Source organism: Hyalella azteca, unplaced genomic scaffold (genome assembly GCF_000764305.2).
Source record: "Hyalella azteca isolate HAZT.00-mixed unplaced genomic scaffold, Hazt_2.0.2 contig15760, whole genome shotgun sequence".
Classification (NCBI taxonomy): Eukaryota; Metazoa; Arthropoda; class Malacostraca; order Amphipoda; family Hyalellidae; genus Hyalella; species Hyalella azteca.
In genome coordinates, this window is record NW_025945599.1 from 179,860 (window position 1) to 204,658 (window position 24,799).

At 40.0% G+C, this 24,799-nt stretch overlaps 3 protein-coding genes across 3 annotated transcripts; all 3 read left to right on the plus strand.

Annotated features, from left to right (window-relative positions):
- The first annotated feature begins 2,635 nt into the window (after window positions 1-2,635).
- Window positions 2,636-5,421, plus strand: LOC108677710. The gene is made up of 3 exons (XM_018165977.2): window positions 2,636-2,642; window positions 3,375-3,487; window positions 3,694-5,421. The coding sequence occupies exons 1-3, from the start codon at window positions 2,638-2,640 to the stop codon at window positions 4,710-4,712; spliced, it is 1,137 nt and encodes a 378-aa protein (XP_018021466.1). The 5' UTR covers window positions 2,636-2,637; the 3' UTR covers window positions 4,713-5,421.
- A 1,887-nt stretch (window positions 5,422-7,308) lies between these two features.
- Window positions 7,309-11,762, plus strand: LOC125179213. Its single transcript, XM_047884631.1, has 4 exons — window positions 7,309-9,324; window positions 9,462-9,571; window positions 10,299-10,411; window positions 10,612-11,762. The coding sequence occupies exons 1-4, from the start codon at window positions 8,569-8,571 to the stop codon at window positions 11,226-11,228; spliced, it is 1,596 nt and encodes a 531-aa protein (XP_047740587.1). The 5' UTR covers window positions 7,309-8,568; the 3' UTR covers window positions 11,229-11,762.
- Window positions 11,763-23,500: 11,738 nt separating this feature from the next.
- Window positions 23,501-24,365, plus strand: LOC108677723. The gene is made up of 3 exons (XM_047884624.1): window positions 23,501-23,705; window positions 23,856-24,041; window positions 24,169-24,365. The coding sequence occupies exons 1-3, from the start codon at window positions 23,501-23,503 to the stop codon at window positions 24,363-24,365; spliced, it is 588 nt and encodes a 195-aa protein (XP_047740580.1).
- Window positions 24,366-24,799: the final 434 nt, after the last annotated feature.

Genomic DNA, 24,799 nt, shown 5'->3' on the forward strand with positions numbered 1-24,799 from the left:
TTGAACTATAAAAATTTGCTGGAGTACATGTTGGGACTTAACTACACGCAGCGGTACAAGTGCACGAAGCGGCCGATTTCTCGACTGTAAAGGAAAATGGAGCGGGGAATTTGCAATTGATTATAATCCTTGACACGAGCGCCGTGTTCTCGATTTCAGTCCGTAATTTCCTCGTACGCTCTCATAACCTACGCATTTTGAGACAGGCATTTTAGTTGATGCAGATCGTATGAGCATTTGCAGGAGCTGCCATGAGGATTACAAGAAAATGTTAGGCCATGAAATTAACTACAAAAGGTTTGACAAGGTTGGGTTGGGGACAAGGTTGGTAAAATTGCCGGACTGGGGTTGTGGCTCTCCACGGCGTGGACAAAGCAATCCCGAAGTCTGTATTTTATGCTCTGCAATCAAACAAATTAATTGTGATGATGAAGTACGAGCAAAAAAAAAAAAACATTACCATGCCGGATATGATGAAAGATTATAGGTAACTTATCGGATTACAAGTAGAAAAATGAAATGTTAAGTCACGTCGTTGTGGGACTTGTACTTACGGAACGTTTCTTGCCAGTGATTATAATTTTATAGTCAATTTTTTTCGTTTCAACGAGGAAGGCTTCGAACGTTTGGTTTATTTTTGAGTCGCCGATGAACTCTATTAAAACAGATACGTTAATTCTCCAGAATCACAGTGTTTCTTTAATTCGAACTTATTTATACTGAGCTGTACCTCTTAAACTTCCCCCCCCCCAACAGGGTTCGAAACTCTGAGTTTGAAAAATAAATGTTTCTTTTCTGGAAAATCCAAAAGAAAAGAATTTAAAAACCTTAGTGTTTAATCTATTATCTGACCATGACTTTTCACATAGGAATCTCGTCAAATAGATTTCACCATAAAACCAGTCTCTGAGTGTCCTTTTGAACAATGAAAATTTGAAATAATGTGGCTTCCAAGTCTACTTTAGTGGAGTGTCACATTATAGAATAGAATAGAAGTGTCGGCACTGAAGAAATAGGCCCATGGCCTGGTGCCGATTCTTGAATTTTTCGAGACTTGATTCACAAGGGATCCGGCCGTTGGAACCCGATCTTTCCATAACTGACGGTTGATTGAGATAGCTGCTGGACTTATTGCCTGGTCCGTAATTTGCTAGGCATTTTAAGACTGAACATATGCTCCTGCATAGCTTCGTCTGGACTTATTGCCTGGTCCGTAATTTGCTAGGCATTTTAAGACTGAACATATGCTCCTGCATAGCTTCGTCTAGTCTGTTCTTGAAGGCGTTCATACTCGGAGCGTCAACGATGCTATCAGGAAGGCTGTTCCACATGTCGGTGACTCGAAGCGAGAAGAAATGTTGTCGCATGGATGTGTTCCAACGCTGTTTTTTTAGTTTATAGCCGTGGCCCCTGGCGTTGGTTCTTGTTTCAAATTCTAGTAATCCTTCTGATACCTTGTATAAGGCATGAGTATACTTATATGCTTCAATGAGTTCCCCACGCAGACGTCGATAACTGAGGCTTGGAAGCTTCATAATCTTTAATCGTTCCTCATAGGACTTGCCTTTCAGGCCCGGAATTATCCTTGTTGCGCGTCTTTGAACATTCTCTATTAAATTTTGGTCCTTTTTAAGTTTCGGTGGCCACACGACGTTTCCAAACTCTAGATTCGGGCGTACGACAGCAACTAACAACTGCTTCTTCGCTTCTGTATCTAGGAACTCAAAAGAGCGTCTGATCAGTCCAAGTCGTTTATTGGCTTTATTAACTTGACCTTCAATATGTTTCGAAAATTTCAACTCATTGTCGATATTAACTCCTAAATCTTTTTCCATTTTCGACTTCGACATCATCACTCTGTCTTTACAACCGTGTCTTCTCATACTGTAATATTGCTGTTCATTATTCCTACCGAGGTGGATTACTTTACATTGGTCAGCGTTAAAATGCAGCTGAAAGAGAAAGTTTATATTATATATCATTATAGAAAGTTTAACTTGATAATTTAGTTTATACTTGCACTAAAATGACAGCTGTTCTAGAATGAACTAATTAAACATGGGATTATATGCTATTTACGATGTCGATTGAAACATGTGTGATTCCATTTGGCGTTTCCTGTAACTTTCATGTTTTAATTTCATGTAACTAAGCTTGCCATATGTTTCAAAGGATCATCAGAGGTTAGTTCAGGTCGATCAATATATTTTGATGTTTAAATTAAGTTGGTGTAATTGTTTGCTTCATTTACCTAGAGAAGGGAAATAAGACAAGGAAGTTGTGATGGATGGCGCCTGTTAGGTGTGTGGGGCTCTCGTTTTTCGTCCTAATTTCCTCGTATGCTCACATAACTTGCGCATTGCGGAACAGGTATTTGCCATTGATGGAGATCATTTGAGAGTTCGAGGCTACAGCCATGAGGATTGCAAGGGAAATTTCAGCAGCTCTAAGTGCATTGATACTCGTGTCAGTGATTGTGGTGATTTACATCTCATATGCCGCGCAAATTGATCACAATAGAAACTTTTACTTTTCGGGCACAAAGCCTGCTTTGGAGAGGCGAAAGCTCTGGGGGAATAGCTCAAATTGCAAATCTATGTTCTCTTTATTGGATGGAGATGACAATTCACAGTCAGGATGCAGTGAGTATTGCGGAGTAGGAACTATCCTGAGCTGGAGAGGTCCAAGAATTATCCTATATTATACATTCTGCATTTTTCATGAAGCCTACTTAAATGCCAAGGTTCTCTTTACATGCTGCTTGAACGCCATGCGTTCTCTATGCATTCTCCTTATCGTCCTACATTCACCATGCATTCTGCTGTCAGCTTTCTGTTGTCAGCTTCATTCTGAGAATAAAATAAATTGTAGAGTAAATGAGTATTTTCAAATATTTTTATCCAATGTTGCAAAGTATTAATTCGGATATAAGAAGAATGATTGATTTGGTAGTACATATGCTACACTGATAGCTCGTCACAGTGCGGAGCTGTTAAATAAAATTGTTAACGATTTTAATATACAGTATATGGTATATCATGCAAATAGAAATAAATACTGATTTCCGCTAAAGCACTTTTTAAATGAACCGACATTTTGATTAAAGTTTCCTCTTGGCTTCCTCTATGAAATTTAATATTGAAATAGTATTTTGGAACTTATTAGCAGCAATTCGAATATAATTAAATTTAAAAATTGCACTAAATTGCAATCAATGCATTATTATTGGGATCATGCTTTGATGCAGTGCACTTCAAATATCAGAGCCGTTTGAGAAGAGGAAGCTCTGCGTCATATGTGCATTTGAAAAAAATTTCACGGTACTTATTATGTTAATTACTTTTACTTACCGTAATGTATTCAACAATTCAAAGCTTTGCGGGCTTCTACGAGATTACTGATAAAGAAATCCTCGAGTCTGACATCTACAAGAAACTTCTAAGCTGGGCCCTGGGCGAGGAGCCTCCACCTGACCTCATCATAATAGGTGAGGAAATCTAATAATTATATTTGAGTAAAATATAATTGTATAATATAAATACCGTTATATAACTCGATGTAATACTGTTATAGTTATAATTATACTTTACGAATAATAATATCTGGGATACAATTAAATTTTTTAATAAGTCTATACGATATCATGCATGAAATTCACGCCTACTATGAAGGAAACGCATTTTTTTTCTACAGGATATGGTACGTGGATGATGCTGCTGGAGTTCCTTCGAAATGATTTTAGGCCGCCCTTGACTCTCTTGCATAACCAATGGGACATCCACGCCGCCGTTCTACGCATGTTGTTGAACTTGAAGGATACTACACGAGTCTTATTCCTCTCTCAAAATATGCAAAAGCCCCATGCCTATAAGGAAAAAGAGCCCGCTCCTTTTGAAAAACGATCTCGAATGCCGTGGATCCATTTCTCTAATCTCGGATGGCTGAATCTTAGAGAAAAACTCACCACATTTCATGCGCCTTACGCTGGAGGAAATAAATCTGATTTCTGGAGAGCAGTTTTTGCAAGACGTAGCAATGCATTTTCATTTCTACCGAAGTCCATTTCATTTCGAGATCGTTTCAGAATTCTTATGGATGAACTGCCAAGTGTTAGTAAGGAGTCCCACAGGAGTCAACATGAATCTTCATCTGATCTTGAAGGACATTCGGGGATTTGGTTCTGGGATTCGACACAACCTGTGGCGTTTGCTTCGTTACGAGATTGCGATACGCTTTTCCATCACGATCCAATGTCGTCATACATAATCCCGTATGCCTACAATATAGACCCCAAGACTACCCACCCTTACACGTATGGCCTGCTCAGTAAGTTGGACTTTCCACCGGAAAAACTTTTCCAGCTCCGCAATCGTCGATCTGAAGAGGTTCATTCACCAACAGCCAACGTAACAAAAGAAATAAGACCTAACGACGAACCGTACACGAATACTTTTTTCCGTAAAATGAAAACACTTCCAAAAAATGTATTTGTAAAGCATTCAGAGTCTTCATTTGAGCCAGGAAATTTGTATTTAGACCAACTTGACGATTATTATGACAAGTTTGCTACAGCTTACGCCTTCCAAGACTTGTACTGCCGAAATCCAATGCATGCTGGCTACCTAGTCAAGCAAGTGGAAGCGTTGCAGATCCTCAATATGATATGCAACCAATTCATGGATATTGATAGTAGCTTTTGTTGTCGTAATTAACAAAGATGAAAATCACTAATAATTATAATCCATCCAGAACCCGCTGTGGTATTTAAAGAACCTGATGTGGTTTGAAGGATGGATGTTACTTTGTGACGTCCGTGAACTGAAATCTCAACAAATTTCTGCTTGTAATTGTACCTGATTTACGTTTATGTTATTACGTTAAGTTTAGGAATCGGGCTCGCCAAGCTCCTGCGTTTCCAAGTAAGTCGCTTTGCTATACGCCGCCATGTTTGTCGCACACTCGAGCCTTAGCTTACTCTTTCGTTCCTACACGTTTGGTGGCAATGGAGAAAGAAAGAGCAAAGCAGAAAGGATTAAGCTATTGTCGAAAATTTCTTCTTCAGCGAGAGACCGGTATTTAATAAAATCGTTCGACATTAACGATGTTGATCCCTACAAAGTGCCGGCTAAGCAATGGTGTGCAGATTTTACGAGCCTGTCTCCCGTTTCACACGGTGATTTACCGAACTATTTAGTGTTTGGTGTCACCAATACATCTTGCAAGAATTCAAGACATACAAGACGCTTGAAGCTTTCAAGCAATTTGTGGATGGATGGGTGCAAGAGATATACATACACTAACAAACCGGCCAACTGCAACAACACTGTCATTGTTGCCAAAATGAGGATAATGGATCATGGCAATGCAATCTGTTCTGTAAATATTACACGAAAGAAAAAAAGAAGCACTGTGGTTATAATTGATATGTGGTATTAATTGATATTATAATTGATATAAATATATAATTGATATATATTTATAATTGATATGTCATTAAATAATGATAGTGGATATCAGAGAGAAAATATCTTGAGCAGACGAATACTTTATGCTTGGTTTCAACTGTTATGGTCCCACGACGAATCGCCGCCACCCATGCTGGTCGACGTCTTGTTGTAACGTCGAGAATTTCGCTGCCTTGGCTTTCCTTCACGGCTGTTAAACTGAAGAAATGCATTCCATTGTCCAGTTTTCTGTTAAAATATTCGTGAGAACGACTGGTGCATTCAACAACGACGCAGAAGCGTCCCATCTTCAAGCAAAAAAATTAAAAAAGAAACAAGCAAAGTTGATAGAAAACGTAGGCGAAAGCAAGACCATGCAACGAATATGGTGGCCGATCCCACAATGCATTTTGCGATTCGGTGCCGAGACGTCATCCTTTCGAAGCCGATTCCCGGTCCAAAGCCACGCTAATGCGCTGCTTTTGTTGTCCTCCGTCCCCAAGCATTCGTGAGACAGGTTGTCCCACCATCGGAGAACGAAGGTAACGTTGTAGCCGCGCCTCATGCGTCTCTAATTTTTGTACCGCGATTTTTCTTATAATTTTTTGCGATCATTCAACAGTTATTTCTTATATTTGTCCTGTTAAATTTGTACTCATATTTCCATTAATGTTTTTTTTTGTCTTTCGATCTTTACTAGCATTTTCATTTAGAGAAAAAGTCTGTTCACCTTGATCATCCGAAGCGCGTCACTTTCATTCTGTTAGTCGTGAAGCACTTTGCGGTCCACTGTTGGTGATTTTTTTTATGAACAGTAGTTATATTGTGACGTGTAAATTTGTGCGTTATATTTGTGAATATTGTGAGATCTAAATTTGTGCTGTGATATTTGTGAATTGTAATTATATTGTTTGGAATAATTAAAGTTAAGTATTATAGCCGTATCTTGTTAAGTTTATTTATTATTGCTGTTTGCAGAATCGTATTAGTCCACCACAAACAATACATTCAGTATACGAGCCATCCGCTGAGTTCACTTTAGGTTTATCTTGTGTTTATTTTGAGCTTATTTTGTGTTCTCATCAGTGCCTTCGTATTAATAAAGTGCTAAAAATCTCAAGTTCACTTCCCTGCACGGTTAAAGTTCGATTATATCTGGCTGGCGCTGAAGTAATTAAGAGCGTTCGGACGTCACCGTTGCGCTTACAACGTTATGTGTCACTCTTGTGCATATGCCCTTATTTGAGCGAGCTGATGAAAAATGCTGTTGCTTGCTACTGGCAGAGGGCAGTGGAACACAGGCTAACGATCCGCGATCGTTAGCCTGTGCCCTAAAACTTGTCAAATTGTCATCCGCGTGCCCAAAAAAACTTATTAAATCTGCACTTGAATTTCGCACGGGATCATCCCCGCTCTAAGCTGGTTTGGCAAGGCATTGAACAGCCTCGGTCCTGCCACAGAAAGTGTTCCCTCCTGGAGAGTCTTTACTCTGGCCGCAGCTCGGTTGTTAACAGGGGCCATTCTGCACAGTCTCCGTCTCATAAATACTCTCCATTAAAGGCTAAAATATAGTGTAGCAGGAATTTTCATTGACTAGATTTTCCATTTCTATGTTCAATGTTCGTTGTCCAACAACCTAATAGTCCAGTCTAAGAAGTTCACTTCGTAGATTTCTGTGTCAGGTGATTAAAGCCACAGATTACAATTCCTGCTTTACTCTAAGGAGCCCTGCTCACCGGTCAGTTTAATTTTCATACCTCCCAAATTCAAATAATGTCTCACGTTACTGATTATTTACTCCATATTAAGTTTTGATTTTATACATGATACATTTTTAACTAGTATTTTTATTGCTTGGTTTCCAGAAATCCTTTGTAACGGATCATCCATTTAAATATACCGTCATGACTAAGCGGCCACGAATAGCAGAAGTTCTATGACTTGGATCGAAGAAAGTATGATGCCTTAATTAAAGTATGCTTTAACCAAGTGTTGGTTAATGGTACTCTGTGAGTACAGCGTGGTGGTACCCCGCGACCGTGCTTGGAGAATGGTATTCTATTACAAGAGGTTAGGGAACCACTGGTCTCAACCGCACTCATCACGTCAACCAGATTCCGTTTGGCGAACGGTTTACAACAGTTGAAGCAAAATAAATGGATGCTTTGGTTGACGTAAGCGTGGAAGAATTTCATGCGGTTTTTAAACAAAATTTCAACTGAGCGAGCGTGTCAGCCGATGTTCCGTCGGCAAAACTTGCACCATGTCACGTTTGACTTCGTGCTCCAAGAATTCACTTGCGTCACAGCTAACGATGTCATCGCTGCCGTACGTGCGCTACCTAACAAGCAGTGTGCCAGCGATCCGCTGCCGACGTCTTTACTTATGGGGAATGTCGTAACCGGGTAACCCTAATACCTTTTCTGGTCCAACTTTTAAACCACTGCCTCACCGACGGTGTTTTTCCAGAGAACTTCAAATCGGCTTACAAAAATTACGCCTCTATTGAAAACCGTATCGACCCATCTTCAACCTGCCGATTTTAACGAAACTCCTGGGACGCGTTGTGACTTGACGGCTGAATAATCATCTTCAGGACACCGGTCTCATGCCTTGCCTACATTCTGCATACCGATATCTTCACTCGACGGAAACCACTGTGAAGAAGGTGCTTTCAGATATTCTGCGAGCTGTAGACTGCAGCAAAATTGCGGCACTGACATTACTCGACCTGTCGGCCGCGTTTAAACCGGCCGCGTCGACCACGCCAATTTATTGCATCGACTTGACGTATCATGCATTTGGCCGGCGAGGCACAGTGCAGCGGCGGTTCGAGTCCTATCTCATAAATGGATTTTAATGCCTTCAACTCGGGAACTTATGATATGATATGTGAGGTCGATTAATATATTTTGATGTTTAAATTGAGTTGATGCAATTGTTTGCTTCATTTACCTAGAGAAGGAAAATAAGACAAGGAAGTTGTGATGGATGACGCGCGCCTCTTAGGTGTGTCGGATTCTCGTTTTTCGCCCTAATTTCCTCGTACGCTCACATAACTTGCGCATTGCGGAACAGGTATTTGCCATTGATGAAGATCATTTGAGAGTTCGAGGCTACAGCCATGAGGATTGCAAGGGGAATTTCAGCAGCTCTAAGTGCATTGATACTCGTGTCAGTGATTGTGGTGATTTACATCTCGTATGCCGCGCAACTTGATCACAAAAGAAACTTTTACTTCTCGGGCACAAAGCCTGCTTTGGAGAGGCGAAAGCTCTGGGGGAATAGCTCAAATTGCAAATCTATGTTCTCTTTATTGGATGGAGATGACAATTCAAGTCTCGATATTCCTCATGACATTAAGCGAATTATTGTTAGGTTGAAACATGATTTGAAGAATGACGACGTCTGGGACTGGGAACCTTATGAGAAAATCAGTCTGCATTTGTCTTCGGCGATAAGGAAAAAATTTAGAGCTTTTGAAAGTGCGCCGTTTAACGACACGCTCATGGGCATGGAGTGCGGAAAACTGTTGCATTTCTCCGAAATAGCTGATGTTGTGAACATATCGTACGAAGAAGTTTCTATGGCTAAATTGTGCATGCTATGGAAGCAAAAACACTTCACTTACCAACTGAATCAGGGAAAGAACATTTTGATGAAATATAATGGCAAGCTTCCGTACCTTAATTGTAGAATGAATTATAAATTTTCCCCTAAAGAAACACTGCGATGCTTCAGGAATGCAGTTCACAAAAAGAACGCGTCCGTTCTTATTGAGTTCATCGGCGACTCCAAAATAAACCAAGTGTTCGAAGCTTTCCTCGTTGAAACGAAAGAAATTGACTATGAAATTATAATCACTGGCAAGGAACGCACCGTAAGTAAAGTCCCTACGTTCAGGTGATTAAACATTTCCCTTAGCTACAATGTAAAGTGATCAATAGTTTCTCTGTTTCCAGCTGATCATATCTATTGTACTACAAATTCCTTGTATAGTTTATTTTTTTATTGCAGAGCCAAAAATACAGCCTGTGGGATTGGCTGGTCCAGGCATTGAGGCGCCGCAATCGCCAGCAGGTCGAAGCGACTGTGAGGTCAGCGCCAGGCTTCACAGTCAGGATGCAGTGAGTATTGCGGAGTAGGAACTATCCTGAGCTGGAGAGGTCCAAGAATTATCCTATATTATACATTCTGCATTTTTCATGAGGCCTACTTAAATGCCAAGGGTTCTCTTTATATGCTGCTTGAACGCCATGCGTTCTCTATGCATTCTCCTTATCGTCCTACATTCACCATGCATTCTGCTGTCAGCTTTCTTCTTAGCTCCACTTCATTCTGAGAATAAAATAAATTGTAGAGTAAATGAGTATTTTCAAATATTTTTATCCAATTTTGCGGAGGATTAATTTATATATATTATTAAGAATTCACGACTTGGTAATACTTATGCTACACTAATATATGTATTACCACAATGCGGAGCAGTTGAAAGAATTTGATAAAGATTTCAACATATCTATGCTGACTAAATGCTGATTTATGCTAGAGATTTTTTTAAATGAACGGAAATTTTGATAGAAGACTCTTCTTGGTTTTCTCTGTGAAATTTGATATTGAAAAAGTATTTTGGAATTTATTAGCCGCAATGTGACTATAATTGAATTTGAAAATTACACTTAATTAAAACCATTTCATTATGTTTGGGACTATGCTCTGCGATGCATCGCACTTCAAATAACAGAACCGTTTGAGGAGAGGAAGCTCTGCGTCATATGTGCATTTAAAAAAATCTTGACAGTATTTATCATGTTAATTACTTATACTTACCTTAATGTATTCAACAATCTAAAGCTTCGCGAGCTTCGACGAAATAAATGATGAAGAAATCCTCCAGTCTGACATCTACAAGAAACTTCTAAGCTGGGCCCTGGGCGAGGAGCCTCCGCCTGACCTCATCATAATAGGTGAGGAAATCTAATGATCATATCTGACTAAGTTGTAATTATATAATTATCATTATATAACTCGCTGAAATGCTGTTATAGTCATAATTATACCGTGCGAAGAATAACATTCAGGGTATAAAAATATTTAATATGCCTTTACGAGCATATCATGCATGAAATCCACGCCAACTATGAACTATACGCATTTTTTTCTTCAGGATATGGTACGTGGATGATGCTGGTGGAGTTCCATCGAAAAGAGTTTCGGCCACCCTTGACTCTCTTGCATAACCAATGGGACATCCACACCGCCGTTCTGCGCATGTTGTTGAACATGAAGGATACTACACGAGTCTTATTCCTCTCTCAAAATATGCAAAAGCCCCATGCCTACAAGGAAAAAGAGCCTGCTCCCGTTGAAGAACGATCTCGAATTCCATGGATCAATTTCTCGAATCTCGGATGGCTCAATCTTAGAGAAAAACTCACCACATTTTATGCGCCTTACGCTGGAAGAAATAAATCTGATTTCTGGGGAGCAGTTTTTGCAAGACGTGGCAATGCATTTTCATTTCTGCCGAAGTCCATTTCATTTCGAGATCGTTTCAGAATTCTTATGGAAGAACTGCCAAGTGTTAGTAAGGAGTCCCACAGTAGTCAACATAAATCTTTATCGGATCCTGAAGGACATGCGGGGATTTGGTTCTGGGATTCGACACAACCTGTGGCGTTTGCTTCGTTGCGCGATTGCGATACGCTTTACCATCACGATCCAATGTCGACATGCATAATCCCGTATACCTACAATATAGACCCAAAGACTACCCACATTTAAGCGTATGGTCTGCTCAGTAAGTTGAACTTTCCACCGGAAAAACTTTTCCGGCTCCGCAATCGTCTATCTGATGAGGTTCGTTCACCAACAGCCAACGTAACTAAGGGAATAAGACTAAACGCCGAAGTGTACATAAATACTTTTTTTCGTAAAATGAAAACACTTCCAAAAAATGTATTTGTTAAGCATTCAGAGTCTTCATTTGAGCCAGGAAATTTATATATAGATCAACTTGACGATTATTATGACAAGTTTGCAACAGCTTACGCCTCCCAAGACTTGTACTGCCGAGATGCGATGCATGCTGGCTACCTAGTCAAGCAAGTGGAAGCGTTGCAGATCCTCAATATGATTTGTAATCAATTCATGGACTTAGATAGTAGCTTTTGTTGTCATAATTAACAGAGACGCATAATCACTAACAATCCATCTGGGACCTGCTGTGGTATTTAAAGAACCTGATGTGGTTCGACGGATGGATGCTACGTTGTGACGTCCGAAGACTGACATCTACATAAATTCCTGCTTGTAATTATACCTGATTTACGTTTACGTACTTACGTCAAGTTTAGGAATCGGGCTCGTCCGATGCGTTTCCACCTAAAGGTGCTTATAGACGAGGCGAATAGTTGCGTCGATTAGTCGAGTCGATTAGTTTTGTAGGCTAGGAGCCTATACACAAGGAGTGTTTTTAGTACAGTGCGCCAGCGCCAGTGCGACGTTGGGAGTTGTCGAGTAAAGGCCTGTTCACACTTGAAGAAACGATATGGGCGGTGAGGCGCTTGGCGCAGCGCCTCACCGCCCACAACCGTTCACACTTATTTATTTTTGTACGCGGGAGCTCGAGACCGCGCGCTTCGAAGATTAGTTGCCGGTTAGACGTCCGTGAGGATGGATGTAACCGAATTTGAGCTCTTGGCCATTGTTCTCGGGTGTACTGCTGCTAAGAAAAGATGTAGGCAGTCGCCGTATTTGGGTGAAAAATTGGTTGCAAAGAAGAAAAGGAGCTCACACAATTACATTTTCAAAGAATCGTCAGTTGCGAATGCATCAGACTTTTAAAATTATAATAGACTGCCAGTGGAATTGTTTGACAGTCTGCTAACGAAAATAATGTCACTCACCCAAAAGCAGGATGAAAATTCATATGCAATGAAATTCACTTGCGATGAATTTCATTCCACGATGGAATTGCGAATGCAACGTATGAATTTTCTTGCGAACCTCGTCAATGGTGACTTGCACACGTAAGTTTCTTAAAGCCTCAGCTATTTTCACCAGAGTTTGTTCTTTTGCATATTAATTTTTATACTACTTTGATTGAACTATCCAAAGGCATTCATGGTCCCTACAAAGATCAATTAGCCTCTCTACTAGAGAGTGAGTCCAAACAAGTGTGGCGTTAGTTGCCATAGTGAAGGACCACCGTACACAAACAACCTCGCTAGACTACAGATAGCCGTCTACTGACAACTGAGTGCGGCGCGCGCTTGTGTTGCACGAGGCAGAGCGACTGTGAATCACTAGCTGGTCAATCGCTTTTGTGCCCACAAGAAGCACATGTAGACGCCTCACAGAGGGGTGGTGAGGCGCTTGACGCCCCCAAGTGTGACCAGGTCTTAAGGTGTGTGCACGGTAGAGGTAGGCGAGAGCTCGACAGCTATGCGCGCTACAGTGGACAAGAGAGCGCGATGGAGCTGTGCTCAGTATATGAAGGCCGAGCCGCTACTGGGCACACTACAGTGCTAGACCAGGCTGTCAAGAAACAACTTGAGTTGCTTTGGGTGCAATGCAACAGATAGTTGCCTTTGAAGACGTATATCTTCACAAATTTTAGTTGCGTCGACCAGTCAACGCAACTATTCGCCTCGTGTATAAGCACCTTTAACGATGTTGATCCTGCGAAGTGCCGGCAAAGCAGTGGTGCATGTTCAGATTTTGCAAGCCTGCCTCCCGCTGCACACGGTGATTTACTGAACTATTTGGCGTTTGATGTCGGCCAAAATCACTTCGCTAGAATTCATGGCATCCAAGACGATTGAAGCTTCCAAGCAATTTGTGGATGGATATGTGCCGGAGAAAAACACCCATAAACCGGCCAATTGCAGCAACACTGTCATTGGCCCGTATGCTAAATAGGGCACTAGCACTACGAAGTAGCACTACGCACTACAAGCCGTAGTGCCTACTCGTGCGACATATGGAACACTACGGTTGGCATGCTAAATAGGGCACTAGCATTATGAAGTAGCACTACGCACTACAAGCCATAGTGCGGCATGGAACACTACGGTTGGTATGCTAAATAGGGTCAAAAGCATAACGCGCACTACAAAAATCTAAAGTGTCCTACACACCGCACTTCACGACGACACTACGGTATATTTAACCTTGTTTACATCGTAAACCTCAGGAACAGCATGCCATGAATATAAAAAAGGGTTCGCTTCAGTGAACATGTTATTCTTATGGCTGACATTTTCCTTGGCGAAACAGATGAACAGCGTAGAAGTAGAAAATACTTTTCTTGTTATTGATACCATGTTTTCAATTTTCTTTTTTTTTCTGGAGTCATTTTGAATTCTTCTGCAAGAAACTTCCATGTTTCTCTCTTTTGTTCGATGTCTTTGGGAAGCGTGGACTTTGAATATATGATGGGAAAGGTGCGCAGACGCATTGCGAATTTCAGCTCACCATCACAATTTTCACTAGTACCATTACCATCACAATTAGACATTTTACATCAATCTTCTGCAAAGAATGACAATTACTTAGGGAATAAGTAATTATTTGAGCACTTAACTACCATTCTTCAATAGACTCATAGCGTAGAGCGGCACTAAAAAGTACTCCAACAGCGAAGAAGCATTTCAAAGTCTTTCTGCATACGAATCAGTAGTGCGACACTAAACATTGTAGAGCTACTTCGAAGTGCTTAGTGTCTGTGACGTATTTAGCATACCAACAGGACACTTAATTCGTAGTGCATAGTGCTACTTCGTAGTGCTAGTGCCCTATTTAGCATACGGGCCATTGTTGCAAAGGTGGGGATATTGGATCATGACAATGTAACCTGATCTGTAACTATTATACCCATGAAAAGATGGAAGCACAGTGGCTATAATAAATATGACTAAAGTAAAGAGGTACCACTAAAAAACGATAATGCATACCAGAGAGAAAATGTTTTGAGCAGACGAACACTCTCTGTTTAGTTTCAAATGTGATGGCTCCACGACGAATCGCCACCATTCATTCTCGACTTCTTGTCTCTTGTAGTAACGCCGAGAACTTCGCTGCCTCGGCTTTCCTTCCCGGCTGGTAAGCAGAAGAAACGCAATCCATTGTCCAGTTTCCAGTTAAAGTATTCGCGAGAACGTCTGGTTCATCCAACAATGGTGCAGTGGCGTCCCATCTTCAAGCAAAAACTTCAAAGAGACAAGCGCAGTCGATAGAAAACGTAGGCGAAAGCTTAACCATGCAACAAATATGGCGGCTATCCCACAATGCATTTCACAATTCGGTGCCGTTACGTCATCCTTTCGAAGCCGGTTCCCGGTCCAAAGCCACGCTAATGCGCTGCCATCGTCGTCCTCCGTTCCCCTGCATTCGTAAGGCAGGTTGTCCCACCATCTGGGAACAGAGGTAACGTTGTACGTAACTCTCGTGCATATGCCCTTATATGAGCGAGCTTGGGGGGGGGGGGGGGGATCATCCCCACTCTCAGCTGCTTTGGCAAGGCATTGAACAGCCTCGGTCCTGCCACGGAAAGTGTTCCCTTCTGAAGAGTCTTTACTGTGGCCGCAGCTCGGTTGTTAAATGGGGCATCCTGCACAGTCTCCGTAATATAGATAATCCCTTTTAAAGGCTAAAATGTAGTGTAACCGAAATTTGTATTGACTAGATTTCTAGATTTCCCATTTTCTTGTTCAATGTACGTTGTCCAACAACCTCATAGTCCAGTCTAAGAGGTTCACTACTTAGATTTCTGTGTCAGTTGATTAAAGCCATAGATTATAATGCCTGCTGCACTCTAAGGAGCCCAGCTCACCGGTCAGTTTGCCATATCACACGTTATTGATTATTTACTTCATATTAGATTTTTATTTTATACATAATACCTCATTTATTAGGCTTTTTATTGCGTGGTTCCAAAAAACCCTTTGTAAAGGATCATGCATTTAAATATACCGTCATGACTAAGCAGCCACGAATAGCCGAAGTTCTCTGACTAGGATCGAAGATACATAATTGTTTAAATTAAGTGTTGGTTGATTGTACTCAGTGAGTACTGCATGGTGGTAGCCCGCGACCGTACGTGGCCTCCGAATGGAATTCTATTACACGAGGTTCGGGAACCACTGGTCTCAACCGCACTCATCACGTCAACCAGATTCGGTTGGGCGAACTGTGTACAACAGTTGAAGCCAAATAAATGGATGCTTCGGTTGACGAAAGCGTGAGGAAATTCTTTGTGGTTTTTAAAAACCAAATTTCTGCTGTTCGAGCGTTGTAAGCCGATGTTCCGTTGGCAACATTTGCCCGTGCCCGTTCGACTGCGTGCTCCAAGAATACATTCGCGTCACAGCTGACGACGTAATCGCTGCAGTGCGCGCGCTGCCTAAAGGCCAGGGCTCATACTTTCAAAACCCGCTAAGTGAACGTAAGTACTTACGCAACTTACGATCTCTTAACTTTTTTTGAAAGTATAGGCCCAGTGCTGCAGCGGCTCGAGTCCTATCTCTGCAATAATTCCAATGCGTTCGACGCGGGAACTTTTCCTCTATGCCATCCTTGCATGGTCACTTGCAGAGTACCATAGGTATCAGTCCTCGGCCCGATTATGTTGCACATAATTGATTCATATAGTTTGAATCCGCATATGTTCGGGGACGACTCACAAATTTATTGTTATTATGCGCCGGATGACGCTGCAGCTTTGCAGGACCGGATGTCTGCAAGGACGCCGTTTCAGACTGGATGCTCTCCAACCTGCTCAATGTGTGGGGATCTTGGGTGTAAGGCTGAGTATAGTTATTGCATTATGAGAGTAGGCGTTGGCGCTAGGGCTTGTTTATGAGTTAAATTTTTGGTCCATGGCTGCGCTCCCGTATAATGGCGCTCTGCAACGAATAAATAGCGTCAGCCGCGATCTTCGAGCCTCGGCTGAACCATCCACAGCCTCGCCCTCTGGGGCGAGCCTGTGGATAGTTATTCAAGAGGTCGACCAATTTTTGTGAAAACGTCGTTAACATCTGCTGAACTGTTAATATTTAATGTGCACTCTGTTTATTGAGGATTCATCAAAAATTGCATGCAAACATTCTTAATACAATTTAATCTACGGTTTCCAAAATGGAAGATTTTAAAGATAAGCATTACAAAAGTCGATAACAATGCCAGATCATAGGAACCAAATCTAATCCTTTTAAGCATTTTTGAACGGATCAGTGTTATAAAAAAGGAAATGACCGTTCAAACCTCGATTTCGTATGGAGGGCCAAGTTCAGTCATGTTCTGAAATCTGAAGGAAAATTTAACTTTTAATTTCCAAATAAAAGGCACACTTTCCTAAGGAATCTCCATATAAAAAATTTCAATCTATTTATTCCTTTCATGTTTAATGTCTCACGATTCAATTATTGGAAAATTATTCATTTTCAACTAATATAATATATATTACCCCAGGAAATTATGGTTTCATGGATTGGTGCTCAAACAGCTTCTATTTAGTTCCATGCAGTGACAGGCTTCAAGCATAAAAAGTTTCACAAAGAAATAACTGTCAAGCTGGTTAACAACAAATATTTTCAATAATTTTCTATCTAAACGAACTTTAATTAAACAAAGACCCTTTTTCTACCAACACACATTTAGCTTGTACCTCCCTTTTTTAAATTTGAAGGGAATATAAACTTTTTATTCCATATTTTTGGAACGTACTCAAGTCGAAGTTTAATTTGAAAAATTCACAGTCACTATCCTTCCTTCCTATTTCGTATTGCAGTTTGGTTCCACCATTTATAGTAAAATTTTAGTCCACGTAAAATATTACGACTTGAAAGAATTTGTGAACCTGCACTCAAATAACCATTAATGACTTACTCTGTCCGATTTCAAACAAAGTTACACACAGTCGAACTTTCACAATTATATGTTAGATTATATTTTATAGTTGCTTTTTTAATTTCAATTCTTGTGTTCGGTATTGTTTTTACAGTAGATAATTACCTGTAATTTGATGCGAGGATCTTTGTAATTATTGAAATGTATTTACTTGGTTATTGTACTCGTTTAACATCGACTATTTATTCGTTTGGTTTAACACCAAATATTTTAATCATAAGCTCTACGGTTGAAATATGTTTGCGACTCCATGTAAACTTGTTCATTGTTGTGCAGTATGAATGCTTTTGAAGTTACATTCCGAACTCAGATGCAATTCATAGTTCATTAGATTAGTCAGTGTAACAGACGTATCATTATGGAATACATGTGAAAAACTAAATAAATATGCAATGTTATTCATAAATTTGCGTTTAAGGTCATCCCAATATCGTTTTTATTGATTATACAGCACCAGATAAAAAATACATATAGACGCGAAGATATTACTGGAGCGGACTGATTAAATGAAGGCACAATAATCTATTTCAAAAACGTTCAAACGAATCAACCCATTACCATCTCCGTTGAAACTTAAGCTTAGGTTGCAACAATATTATGCAGTCCGTAGAGACAATTGTAATATTACAGTATTATAGAAGACCATATTAATGAGAGTACAAGGTCATAGTTCATATCTCTTTTTGCATTGATTTAAGTACTATCGATGTAAGAAATTCACGATCTTTGAGCGACTGCACGAAGTTTTCCTTCCAGATTTTGTCTCGGATGTTTCCTGTTTGTTTCGTAGCTCCTGCCGCAGGGCGTGCGAGTTGACAGGTCATTATTATCTCCTGTAAAGGAAACCCGGATATACGGCCAGAGCAATTAAATAATTTTAGCTATAAGCCTCTTTCGCACTTTTTTAAATATCAGGCAACTTTTGATAGCCTACTGCTGAAAGAAAATATTTTACAGTTAAACTGAAATATTTTGTACGCTGGGAAAAAGCTGAGAGTCAGGAAAACTCGGAAAATATTGTCGGCCTCTTCTGTTTTAGTCAGGGTCAGCAGGAAAGAGCTAGAACATAACATAACCAATTTTACGTTTTGTCATTAGCGAAATTTAGAAGAGACGGGTTTCCCTAGAAATATCGTGGATGTGAGGGAGAATCCTGCATTTCATTGTTTCAAATAATATTCAGCATTGTATCTGTGAGTTATTCCGGAGTACGCTGACATCAGTCTGCATTTGACTTCCTGTCACAAGTTAAAACATTTTACGCAAAAAATATCACGCAAATCTATTATCTTTCATAAATGCCTGTTATCTTTCATCCGCCCTACATCTCAAAGTCAATCACGTAGCTATATGCCTCAATGTGTAACATTCATTAATTATAATTTACATTAAATAATCATAAAAAAGATTTATAAATACCTATAACCCGCATACTCTTCTAGTTATAACGTGATGAATTATTTTCGACAGGTGAAGTTTTGTATGATATTTGGAGCGAATTTTTTGCGGCAGTTTCATAATGAAAGATAATCCGCCCCAGACACAACCTTGTGAATAGTTCGAAGAGTAATACAGTAATTTTGATTAATTGCTTGATTTTTATTTTGTATTATCTTGAGTGTTCGAAGGTATTTGAGCCCCTGATATGGAAACGAAAGTTTCTCATTTTATTTTCAAATTTACTACAATAATTATTCTGACTGGCAAACAAATATATTTTTGGGTATATTTTTTGGAGTGATTCGAACTTCTTCTTTACTCTGATCCAGTATTTGTATGACATAATTCATAGTATCGAGAATATCAAAATGCTATAGTGTCATTTACTGCATGTGTTGTGGTTTCATAATTGTTCCACATATATAGTTTTAAAAATAATTGTACTTTGACGATTACGATTTTCACTTGCAATGCTTTACAAACAATCATTCATCGTAGCCATTCAAAGTTTTGCCAATGGAAAGCAAGGAAAAATGACTTCAAAAGCAGTGACCACTCGAGCAGTTCAGATGCATTTTTCGATCATTATCCCAAATGAACAAACATCATCGTGGATTAATTCTCAGGGTTTCTCGGTCTTCACATGCTGACAACGAGAAGGAAAATATTTCAAATTAATTACGAGAGGTCAAGTTAGTTCCTCTGGCCATTTAGTAAGAAAATCAAATCCAGACCGCACAAGTTCTTTGCGCCTAAGCGTTTGATCACTTCAGGGTCGTGTGTGAAGGAGCATGCGCAGTGGGAGAAGTTGAAGGCATAAGTTTAGAATTAAAATTCGTGGAATTGAACTGTCATGTTTCATCGATTGAATGATGCAATTACCTGCTAAAAAATCGTTTAATTTTTTTTTGTTTCTACCTTGAAGAAATGCTATTCTGATTTTACGAATGACGTGTCTAATCGGAATCTTTGCATCGCAACTTAAATAAGATTGCTTTTCAAAACAAACTATTAATTGACATGAACTGTAAATTAAACTAACACATTTCCATAACAGCAGCTTCACCTTTGGCCGGGTAGTCCAGCAGCAATTAGGCTTGTGGTTTTGTTTTTATTGCTATTGGAGTTTATAGTTTGTCAGGACTCAATATTTAGGAATCAATATTTGTAAAATTGTAATCAGGACTCAATATTTGATTAAATCATTAGGAATTTGAAAAAAATCTTCAGGAGACAAACCGTTAAAAGCTGAGAGATTGTTTCTTCAGCTGTTGAACATTTTCTGCTTTTTGATTTGAACTCTAACTCGTACCAGGTTTGATTTTCAGTTTTTTATTTCGTCTTGTTTATTTATTTTTTTCTCAGTTTAAGAATAAAGGCTAAAATCAAAAAAGTTGCATAAAACACTTTACTGAATAAAAGTCCTAGATAAATAAAACAGAACGTTTCGGGCTATGCCCGAATCTACTACAAAAATAAGAAAATAAAAAACCTTGTAATGAATAATAATCCCTGTAAAATAACTGGTCTGCTTCAAGAAACTAATGTGGTTTATAAATTCTCATGTAATAAAGAACTGGTCTGCTTCAAGAAACTAATGTGGTTTATAAATTCTCATGTAATAAAGAAGGTTGTAGACTTCTTCCAAACATGAACTACATTGGACTTACAAGTACGACCTTGAGCCGACGACTCACATGCCACCTACAATCTGGAGGACCTAAGAACCACATGCGGGAGGCTCACAATGAGACCATCACCCGAGCGACATTGGAAGCCTGCACCAGCATAGTTATGCGGTGCCCCGACCCATCGAGATTGACGATAGCTGAGGCCCTCATTATCAAGAGCGAGTCTCCGGCTATCAACCTCCAAACTACTGGATTCGTCCGAACGCTGAAATTATTTTCGGAGTAATTTTTAAGCTAATATTTCGTATTGTATCCACTTTACCTTTGATATGTACTTCTGTCATTTCAAATTCAATTTCAGATGTTGTAAAACCTTCACCAGCTTGATAATGAAAATTGTATTTTCGAATCGTCGCAATCTATTAAAATGTCATTTGGAAACCTGCTTTTCGATCTCCCGGCTCCAGCTAGAAATTTGGTTCGACTCATTGAAAAGACGAACAAGAAGATTGTAAATAAAAAGCACGCTCTGGTCTTCAATCAATATCAGGTTTCCAATGGACATTTTATTATAATTTTACGACGTTTCGAATGCAACTTCATTCATTATCAAGCATAGGAAGAGTTTCGCAACAACTGAATTTGAAATTTTGAAATGACATTAGTACAAACATAGGTATTATGGATACAGATTGGAATCAAAGCTTAAATTACGAGAACAGTTTCAACGTCCTGACAAATCCGGTAGTTTGCAAATTAATAGCTGGAGACTCATGCTTGATGATGAGAGCCTCAGCTATCGCCAGTCTTGTGGCGTCTGGGCATCTCATGATGATTCTGGTGTGGGTCTCCAACGTCGCGCGAGTGAGTGTCTCATTATGAGAGTCTCTCATGTGGTTCTTCGGTCCTCCGGTCTGGAGGTGGCATGTTAGGCGGCGGCTCAAAGTCGTGCTGGTCAAGCCAATGTAATTTACGTTCTGGAGAAGTCTACAACCTTCTTTGTGGCAGGAATATTTGTGAATAACATTAGTTTGTTGTAATGAGCCCGACTTTTTGCACGGAATATTTTTCATTATTAAATTCTTGATTTTCATATTTTTATAGTAAATCAGGAGTTTGATTCGGTCGGCTGCGGTCGTGCTTCTGATGTTATTCAGCACGATTGATTTGAGGACTCTTTCGTCAGTCTTGTGGCCTTCAGTCATCTGATTTTGTTAATAAATTGTTATAATACTTTCGTCTGATGTTGGTTCATTTTCCGTTTGGTTTTGTCGTGCTCGATAGTTTAAGATTTCGTTGTCGATAGTTTTATTCGCATAGCCGTTGTTTACCAGAATTTGCTTGCAGGTCTGGAGTTCAGTTCTCAAGTCACTGGCCGATGTACAGGTTTTGTGTCAGGTTTTGAGTCACTGGCCGATCAAGTCACATCGGCCAGTATGAAGGACTTTCTGTATGAACTTATGTCATGTCCAAATTTCAATTTTTAGCGTTGTAATAACTGTTCACTTGCTTGATAATGAATATTGATATATTCGATTGATATATTCGTCGCATTCCAGTAAAATGTCATTTGGTAATCTGCTTTTTGATCTCCAAGCACCTGCAAGAAAATTCGTTCGGCTCAATGGAAAAAAACAATAAGAAAATTGTCAATAAAAAGTACGCTTTGGTCTTCAATCAAACCTGTATAAATGAAGAACTTCTGCCTAACTACACTAATATATATATATATATTTTCTAAATTTCTTACGTGGACTCTTAAGGAACATGTTATTGATGAACACAAAATCTATGTTAGCTAACTTCTATATTTTTTATTGATCCCCATATATAATTTGATTTCCAATATTAAACGTATGATTCAGTCGGAAAGGTCTATTATTTTTGCGGCGAATCTGTAGGTCAGTAATTTTCGATTGCTGGGAGCATTCGATCTGATTGACTAAAGCTTGTATCGCAAAAGTTCGATGTTAAATTAACACCCATTATTGACACCTTTATGATAACGAATATAGTTTTGCACATAAAGCAGCTAGGAACATTGAAATGAAAAATGAGTAAATTAAAGACAGAACAGAATAAAGTATTTTTCTCATGCTGAATCCCGTCATTTCTCTGATTCTACCAAGGCCTTGCATGAGATACGGGAAAAATTCTAATGACACATCGTGCTCAAGGAGGTAATTTCTTATCGCGTACCCAATTATGGTGGAACTACTCTTACATAGCAGAAACTTGCTCTATTCCCTGAGTCCCTGACCGTCCTCAGTCCCTGAGCTGCAGCCTAAGAAAAAGAAGGAAATCTTAATTTTTTCGTGATTCGCTATAACACGGAAGATCGTACATAGATAACAGCGTATAATCACCGTATGGTGGAGGGTAAGCGTAAGAACTTCAAATTATCCGGAAAGTTTATTTTCGAATTATATGGTCGACATTTCCTATTCGTCATTATTCATAATATCAGAGTGCATCCATATAGTACTTAGATGAATTCAGTCTTGAATGACCTCATTGGCAATTTGTTGCAATGCTTTATATGAAACACTTCACAGACATGCGCATTAGCAATCTTAGTCCGTTCAATGTCATCCGATTAGCTCCAATGGAAATGCCGCTGATACCGAGCCCAATCAAGTGAATTTTTACCACTGCTATCTGACCTCAGACTGGCCCTTTGCCTCTGTAGCCGGAAACGAACCGCGACGCCTGGAGTCGGGTTTGGAGGGCTATACGCTGGAATACGCTATACGCTGGCTCATAGGCTCGGTCGTTGCTGGAAGGCTCGGTCGTTGCTTTTATGTGCTTATAAAAGCACATCAGGCCATCGCCCGGGACGGCCTGAGCAGCGTGCGAGTAGGCGAGTTATTTTGACGCACAAATGAATTTTACGCCACATTTCTGAAGCAAACCGCCGCAGTTTGTCAAAGGCTCCGTCTTTACATAGTTGTCGGTTCGATGAAATTGAATATTTCAAAGATTAGCTCGACGGATGTGATAATAAAATAAAATCAAACCTTTTTTGCATCGAGAGAAACCAGTTAAGGCTTTGAATGTGTATTTTATTCGTTCTAGATGTGTTATTTCGTGGGAGTTTTGGTGGGCAACGCCTCGATTGTGGACTTCGGTGCCGGTCTCGGCCAGTACGGCATGTGTTTCCTGCGTAAAAGTCAAGCTGAATATCGACTGGACGATAAACAACAAAAGGAATACATCGCCGACATAAAGAACGATCTTCATGACATTCAAAAGAAGCCTCAAATTGTATATTCATGGCATGGTCCGTATATATAAATTTTCTTGCTTTTTTAATGCAGCGTACGATAAACCTTTAAATTTATTACTTCCAATTATTATGAGCTGGTAAAAAAAATCACATCATAAATAAGACTGTGAATTCCAGTGTCAAAGCTATTTTTCTCTAATGAAGGCTATGACGGGGGCTTCGCCATCGAGGAGGTGAGCGGCGGCTTCATCGCGCACGCCGACCTCAGCGAGGAGGGCCTCTGGCTCGGCAGGAAGTGGGACTGGGTGATGAGCATCGAGGTTGGGGAGCACATCGATCCTAAACATGAAGGCCATTTCCTCGATAACCTCGTGCGGCATGCATGTGCAGGTAATACAATAGCCCCCATACGCAAGTATTTTATTGTTCATTAAGAGGAAACGTCACAAATTACTAATTTGTGACGTAACCTGTAATAAAATAGCCGACACATGCGGCTATTGTATTACCTGCACAGGCATGCCGCACGAGGCTATCGAGGAAATGGCCTTCATGTTTAGGATCGATGTGCTCCCCAACCTCGGTGCTCCTCACCCAGTCCCACTTCCTGCCGAGCCAGAGGCCCTCCTCGCTGAGGTCGGCGTGCGCGATGAAGCCGCCGCTCACCTCCTCGATGGCGAAGCCCCCGTCATAGCCTTCATTAGAGAAAAATAGCTCAGCCACTAGAATTCAAAGTCTTATTTATTATGTGATTCTTTTTTCTACCACCTAATACTAATTGGAAATAATAAATTGAAAGGTTTTAACATAATCTGCATTAAAACAGCTTTAAAATTAATATATACGGACAATGCCATGAAAACACAATTTGAGGCTTCTTTTGAATGTCGTGAAGATCGTTATTTAAGTCAGCGATGTATTCCTTTTGTTGTTTATCGTCCAGTCGATATTCAGCTTGACTTTTACGCAGGAAACACATGCCGTACTTGCCGAGTCCGGCGCCGAAGTCCACAATCGAGGCGTTGCCCACCAAAACTTCCACGAAATAACACATCTGGAACCAATATAATACACAACCATGCCATGCCCTAAGTGGTTTATATCAACGAGAGAGAGTTTCATTTGGTTTTATTATCACATCCATCGCG